This window comes from Talpa occidentalis, unplaced genomic scaffold (genome assembly GCF_014898055.3).
Source record: "Talpa occidentalis isolate TD23 unplaced genomic scaffold, MPIMG_talOcc4v2.1 talOcc4.15, whole genome shotgun sequence".
NCBI classification, from domain to species: Eukaryota; Metazoa; Chordata; class Mammalia; order Eulipotyphla; family Talpidae; genus Talpa; species Talpa occidentalis.
In genome coordinates this window covers 81,059,133-81,066,611 of record NW_023601543.1, presented here as the reverse complement: position 1 = coordinate 81,066,611, position 7,479 = coordinate 81,059,133, and the positions used below count along the sequence as shown (strand labels likewise).

The 7,479-nt window shown below is 46.6% G+C and overlaps 1 protein-coding gene across 1 annotated transcript; it reads left to right on the top strand.

The window, feature by feature from the left end:
• The first annotated feature begins 965 nt into the window (after nucleotides 1-965).
• Nucleotides 966-1,545, top strand: LOC119246783 (thymosin beta-4-like). Its single transcript, XM_037513120.2, has one exon. The coding sequence runs from the start codon at nucleotides 1,016-1,018 to the stop codon at nucleotides 1,148-1,150; it is 135 nt and encodes a 44-aa protein (XP_037369017.1). The 5' UTR covers nucleotides 966-1,015; the 3' UTR covers nucleotides 1,151-1,545.
• The last annotated feature ends 5,934 nt before the right edge of the window (nucleotides 1,546-7,479 follow it).

The window sequence follows — 7,479 nt, the reverse complement described above, 5'->3', positions numbered from 1 at the left end:
ATCCCCACTCCCACCCCCAACTCATCTTTGAGCCCTAGTACGATGATCTGTACATAGTGCTCTTTAAAGATTTGGTAACACAAATGAAAGGACTTTAAACGAGGATTGCTGATTAGGGTAATTTCTAAGTTAGAGAAATGACTCGCTAGTGGTGAAATATTCAGCGCTTTTGCACCTTCTTGGGGAAGGTAGTGAAGGACCTTTTCTGGCTGTTCAAATAGCTCAGCAGGACCTCCTGCTCACTCTAATCTCATCCACACAAAGAGCCCATCTTTCTTCAAATTGTGTTCTAAGTAAAAAAAAAAAAATTCAATTTCAAATTGTAAGGGCATGTGCACATTGTCAAATTGCCACGAACGCAAATGTGACTTCTGGTGGCTGTTCTAGATCTATCAGATGATGACTGGTGATGAGAATTTTGTCTTCTAAATTCATGATCTTCTATCTTGGGAAAACACTTTTAAAATGCTATCGACAATGTGTTTGATAGTAATAATAGACACCTAATAGGGATTTACAAATTTTTTTTCTTCTTCCGCCTTCAAAAGTCCCCTCTGGATAACAATAATTTACTTGGAAAATAATTCAATATTTTCATAACTGGCAAACCAGTGTTCATTTACTTAGAGAAGATGTCATTAAAAAATAGAAGCCGGGGCCTCCCTGGTGGCGCAGCGGTTGAGCGCTGGGTTGCGAAGCTGCCCACAGCCTCAGCTGCGCCGGTTCGATCCCCGGCTGCTCCCCGGCCACCGGAGGAGGGTCCCACATGGCGCGCAGACCTCTCCTGCCACCCGCTGCTCCCCTCAGCAGTGTGCTTCGGTCCTTCTGCCTGCTCTGCTCCCCGCTCTGGCTCTGGTGAATCCTCTCACCCTCCCGCGCTTCTGACTGTACCCAGTGCATGTATAAATAAATAAAAATAAATAAATCTTAAAAAAAAAAATAGAAACCAATAGACTCCACGCTCCCGGCTCCGACGCTCCTCGCAGCCTGCGCCTCGCTCGCTTCCTCTGCAACCATGTCTGACAAACCCGATATGGCCGAGACTGAGAAATTCGACAAGTCGAAATTGAAGAAGACAGAAACGCAAGAGAAAAACCCACTGCCTTCGAAAGAAACGATTGAACAGGAGAAGCAAGCAGGCGAATCGTAATGAGGCCTGGGCCACCAGCATGCACTGTACATTCCACAAGCATTGCCTTCTTATTTCACTTCTTTTAGCTGTTTAACTTTGTAACATGAAAGCAGTTGGATCGAGTTTGAATGACTGTGCTGCCCCTTTTCACATCGAAGAGAACTACTGCCAAGGAAGGCGCGCCTGCCTCTCCCATCTGCCTGTCAGGCTGCGGGGAAGGGAAAGAACTGGCATGTTGGCGAAGGAAGAAGCTCGTGGGACGACAGTGAAATCTAGCGTAAACACCCCGTTGGTCCACGGTGTCCTGCAGGCTGTCCAATGCAGTTTAATCAGAGTGCCATTTTTTTGTTCAAATGATTTTAATTATTGGAATGCACAATTTTTTTAATATGCAAATAAAAAGTTTTAAAACCTAAAAAAAAAAATAAATAAATAAAGCCAATACTCCCCTGACTTGATTCTCCAACTTAGCTTAGATACCAGGACAATGTTTTAAAATATTATCCAAATCTGTTTTTCTCATTTTGGTAGGTAGTTTTTATTAAAGAGAAAGAAAAAGAATCTCGGTCTGTTCTTTTGTCATGAAGATTGGGCCCCTAGATGGGGCTTCCAAAGTAATCATTGCTTAGATTGAACTTTCAATAAAAACTTTAAAAGCCCTGTGGGGACACTAGTCTTGACAAGGGAAAGAACAGGGTTTTCTCAGGATCCCCCAAATTGGGCCTTTATAAAATAGAAATCAAAGTTTAGAGTGTCGCCCACGGAAAAGCCACAGAGCAGGAAGGCTTGGGACACAGGGTGGTCAGGGAGACGCTTCCACCCCGGAGGGAACACACTTCCAGTTCGGAGAAGAAGCTGCACAGAGGAAGAAAGACGCAAATGCCTCCTCCACCCCCTACCCCCCACCTTTCCAAATAGGCCTTGGGGGCAGAAGGGGTGGGAGTGACACCCACAAAGGCTTGGGATTCTGCCACAAAGGCAGGCTAAGTGACCGCCTGGCCTGGCACACCCAGCAAGAGAACAAGCATCTCAGGGAAACCTGGCAGCCTCGCGTTTCATCCTTCTTTTTAAAAAAAAATATTTATTTATATATATATTTTACATCATTGTTCATTTTTAAGCAATGTTTGCTCCCCCCCGCTCAGGTGTCGTCCCCATAGAGTTTCCTTCCCCAAGGCACCCGGGCACCGTGACCTCAGTCCCCTGTGCTCCTCCCTCCCTCCTCCTGCGGCCTCTCCCTCCGCCTCCCTGCAGGATGGCTCTGGTTTATAATTGTCGGTTTGTTTTTGTTTTGTTGTATTTTGTATCGTTATTATTTTTTCCCTGATGTCTCATTGGGTTCCCCTATATTCCTGCTCTAAGTGAAACCATCCGATATTTTTCTTTTTCCTTCTGGCTTATTTCACTGAGCATCATTCCTTCTAGCTCCATCCACGTTGCTGCGAATGGCATGAGTTTATCTTTTTTGATTGCTGATGGGGGAGAAGTGAAGCAACCGCAGCCTCCTAGTTCTGCCTACTTCAGAGGGCGGAAGAGAATTCCTGGCCCCCCTGGAACGTTGAGAGGGCAGATGTATTTGAGAAGACAGTAGAATCTGGGGACCTTGGAATCCAGGCAATGGCAAGGGCCACAATTAACAGCAGGGGGCGCCAGCCCCATGCCCAAAAGACCAAGTCTCACCTCAGTGGAGCCCAGGGCAGGCTGGCAAGAGATCAGGGGCGCAGGCCATCCCTAGAGGACAGCAGAAGGACCAGCTCATCTTCACCCAACTATAAAAATGCACCTCATCACCATAATGGGGAAAAAGGGAGGAAGAATCCTTGATCCGGGAGCAGAACGCCTGAACTGTAAGTACCCGAAAGAAGCAATTCAGACAAGAAGAAACGGAGATGTGTATAATTAGCACCATCAATAGCGATCAGAGCTCTAGAGCAAGAAACAAAGGCAGTTCTGTTTCTCTATACACAGTTTGTGAGTTGTGGTGCACTTAAAAAAGTATAATTTATTTAAATTTTTAATTTGAAGTATAATTTATTCAAAGAAGACTGGGCAAAGGATGCTGTCAAGATGCCCCACCTGTATCTCCCAGGCATTTACCATTTCTGCATATGCAAGCCTTGGTGCCAGCACCTGCACACTCTTTGCCTGACGGTTTTCCTGATAATTGGAACCTGCTCCACCCTTGCTCTGGGCAGGCAGGAAGTGCGAGGGAATTCACACCCTTCAGGGAGTAGCCCTTAGCTGATGACTGATAGTGTGGGGTGACTCTAAGCTTTGCGTCTGCACTGTCATCCACAGCTCCTCTGAGGTCCATGCTCTGGTTGCCCACAGCTGGTCCCCTTGTTTGACAATGCCCAATTTACTCACTGCCTTCTCGTCCCTTCTCTGTTTCAATCCCCCACCCCAGTCCTGGTGGATGAGCACCTGAGCAAATGTCTTGCATTTAAATCCTTTACTGAGTCTGCTGTAGGGGAACCCAAATCAAGTCAGGGGAGAATATGGATCGAAGAATGGTCGAATCTAGGGCTTGGCAAACCTTGTCTGCAAAACGCCAGATAGTAAACATTTAGGCTTCTTGGGTCACATATAGATTTTGGTTGCATATTCTTTTTTTACACCTTCTAAAAAATGTAAATTTCCCCCCTAGCTTCAGGGATTTGGAAAAACAAATCTGGGGACCAGATTTGGCCCATAAGGTGTAGTTTGCCAACTCTAAGAGAAGAAGCTCTTCCAGGTAAAGATTCTAGATTCCAGGGAAGATCCTTTAGCTCAGTGCCTAAAATTCTGGTCCTCAATATACGTTTGGATTTGTTTCCAATTTCCCTTTGAAAGGCACCTTTTAAATGAAATAAGATGAGTGGGAACTAACCAGTGACAAACGCTTTAAATATTTAATTACAAGTTCAAGATCGAAAAGGTCAGGGAGGGCGGATAAGGTAAACAGGAGCAGGTGCATAGAGGTTGGTAGAGCTGGGGCTGGTCCTGGAAAGCAGTTCAGACCTGGTACCCAGGTCTTCCAGTACCAGCTCTGCCATTTTTTAGCAGAGTATCTTTCGATAAGTTGTGTCACTTCTGCCAGTCTCAGTTTCTTCAGCTGCAAAATGGGAATGATGATAGTGATGACATATTATAGGGTTGCCATGACAACAAAATTCATGCATGTAAGCCATGTGCACAGTACTTGGCCATAGAATAAGAACTTCTTAAATGGTAACTATAATTAGCTCATAGCACTCTCTTGGAATGTAATTTGGCCACTCATTTCAACATATATGAAGCACCTCTTCTGCCAGGAACTGTGTTAGGCTCTGGAGGCATAAATATGTAGAAGACGGAGGAGGAATTTCTTAGTAGAGAGGACAGTAGAGGGAAAACCCAGAGAAACGTGTACTGTGGAGAGCACAGCATGTCCAGATGGTAAGTTGGAGGTGGAGAGGGCTGGGAGGTGAGGAATTCTGGGAAATGAGTTTGGGACTAAATTTTAAAGAGGTGTTAATTATTCCTAAGTCTAGGAAAGTTGAGTTTATCCTGTGGTGGATGGGAGACATTGATAGATTTTTAAGTAGGGAAGTGCACAATTCAGATTTGAGTTTTTGATGGGTTTGCGAGAATGTATGCTGTATTGCTAGTAGTTATGGAGGGAAGTTGGTGAGCTTAGAGGCAGGGAGATTATTTGGGAAGTCATTGTTTTATGTATCAGTTAGTTTTTGCTGCATAACAAGCTACTTCAAAACTTAGGAAAAAAATTCTTAGTGACTTAAAGCAGCAATCCTTTATTTAGCCCATGATTCTGTGCCTTGGCATTCAGGCTGGCTCAGCTGTGTGGTTCTTCTGGTCTCAGCTGGGCTCACTCGTGCACTTTCAGTCAGTGGCTGTGTTGCTTTAGCGCCATCTGGCCCAGTATGGTATCAGCTGTGACGGCTTGTTTCTGCCCTGCTTGGTCTCTCGTTCTCCCCAGGCTGGCCTGACATGTTCACATGGCAGCTGGCAGGGTTCCAAGAGAGTGAGTAGAAATGCACAAGGAAGGCCTAGATGCAGAACTGGCACAACATCACTCCCGCCTCATTCTCTTGGTCGGAGCAAGTCAAAAAAACCCCCTCAGATTCAAGGGCAGGGAAACAGATTTCATCTGTTAATGGAAGAAATTGCAAAGTCACGTTACAAAGGCTACGGATAGGGAGAGGGGAATGATGGCGGCCATTTTAAAAACACCTATTGTAGACTGAATGTTTGCGTCCTTCAACGTTCATATGTTGAAACCGCTCCCCCAATATGGCGGTAGCAGGAGGCGGGGCCTTTGGGAGGTGATTAGATCTTGAGAATGGAGCCTGTTTGAGTGAGATTAGTGCCTTATGAAAGAGACCCAGAGAGGCCCTTGCCCCTCCTGTCTTGTGAGGACACAGTGGCCACCGATGAGCCAGGAAGTGGGCCCTCACCGGACACAGAATTTGCCAGCACCGGGTGCCTGAATGATCTCTCACCTCAGCTTTATCAGTAGTAAATGTGATGTTTTCACCTCCGCACGCTCGCTCTTTGGCCTTAGTTCCCATTTGGTTGAGATCAACCCAGGGGAGAGGGTGTCACTGATGAGCCCCGGACACTCTCGGCACTCAACTCTCGACACCCGGCTGCGAGTGGTGTGTTCTCTCCCTCCACTTCCTTCCCTTCTCTTTCCTTCTCCCTTTGTAAAGACTGACTGATGATCGGTCTGGGTTTCAGGGAATGTGGGGATATCAAATTATCTCAGGATCTTTCTTCCGCTCTTCAGATTGAAGCTAAATTTGGGTGGTCAGAACCAAATTCAAATATCATCTCTCTGGAAGCTTCCTCAGCCTTCTCTGGAGTTGGCTTTCACCTGAGTTCTCAGAGCACTTGGTTCAGCCCTCTGCTTTGTCACCTGCCGCCTGTTACTATAATTAGTGCGTCCACCCTTGGATTGTGCTGTCCTCAAGGTCAGTGACCGCTCTCGGCTCGTCTGTGTATCATCACTGACCAGCCCAACGCCTGGCACAGGGTACGTTTGCAAGCATTATTTGCCAAATGAATGAATGAAGAACACATAATGAATATTTAATAAATGCCCACTTCTGGCACAAAGGCTAATAGCTACTATTTATCATGTTCTTTCTATGTCTGACACATTCATGCCCTTAGTGCCCTTAGCTTGTTTTAGGACCCCCTTTTTACAGATATGGAAAGAGAGAATCGCAGAAGAAACGATTAAGATTGCCCACTGGTGAGTGGCTAAGCTAGTGTCTCAACCCACGTCTATGTGATTTAAAGCCTTTCCCCCATAGCATCACGCTGAGCCTCATTTATAAGATTTGCATAGTTCTCTGTTCCTTGAGGGCCTGAAAAATGGCGTCACTACAGAGCCCAGGGAAATGGTTATCATTCTTTATCATCCCTTTCCCACCTACATTGCCAACCACTATTTATTGCGAACCTGCCATCCGGAGATTAGTCTCTGTGGGTCTCTCCTATTTCTATGCATCTTGCAAGCAGAGACCCTGGCTGCCCTTTATTCTCGACTGTCCTTTCAAGGATGTTTGTACAGCAACCAGCCTTGGAAGACTGAGATAGTACCTCCCTCCAGACCAAAGGGCCAGCTTGCCGTCTAGTGTAATAATACGGGCAATGTCTCCCTCTGGAGCGAGACGAGGACGCTCTGACTGTCCCTGGTAACAGATGGAGGTTTCCTAAGCTCAGAGCGTCTCTCCTGTGATAAAAGCCACTTGCATATGCAGGTGTCTCTGACTTTCTTCACATCCCCTGTGGGAGTAGGGGGTTGGGAAAAGGATGCAAAAATGCTGCTGATTTGACAACTGTTATGGCTGTAACAATCTGTCCTCCAAATCTGACCCAGGAGCCTCGCGTCTCCGGCCCGCACCCATCCACCTGCGCTGGGCTAGCTCGTTTGCAAGCAGGATAAAATCTTAGCCCCCTGGTAGTCCTGGACACCAACCTTGTGCAGGGTGCTTTCACTTATAGCTAATCTGCAAAGATAACCCGTGGTGTGGTGTGAATAACCCCATTTTCTAGACACAAAACAGATTCCAAGAGGTTTAAAAAATGTGCCCAAGTGGGCCTCCCCTGGTGGCGCAGGCGGTTGAGCGCCGTGCTGGGAAGCAGTCCGCAGCCTCTATAGTGTGGGTTCGATCCCAGCCAATCCGGCGAGGGTCCCACATGGCACGGCAGAACTCTCCTGTCGGGCCCGCTGCTCCCCTCAGCAGTGTATTTCATCAGTCTGCCTGTTCTGTTCCCTGCTCTGTCTCTGGTGAATCTTCTCACCCTCCCACGCATCTGGCCTGTAATCCGGTTCTTGTGTAAATGAATAAATAATTCTT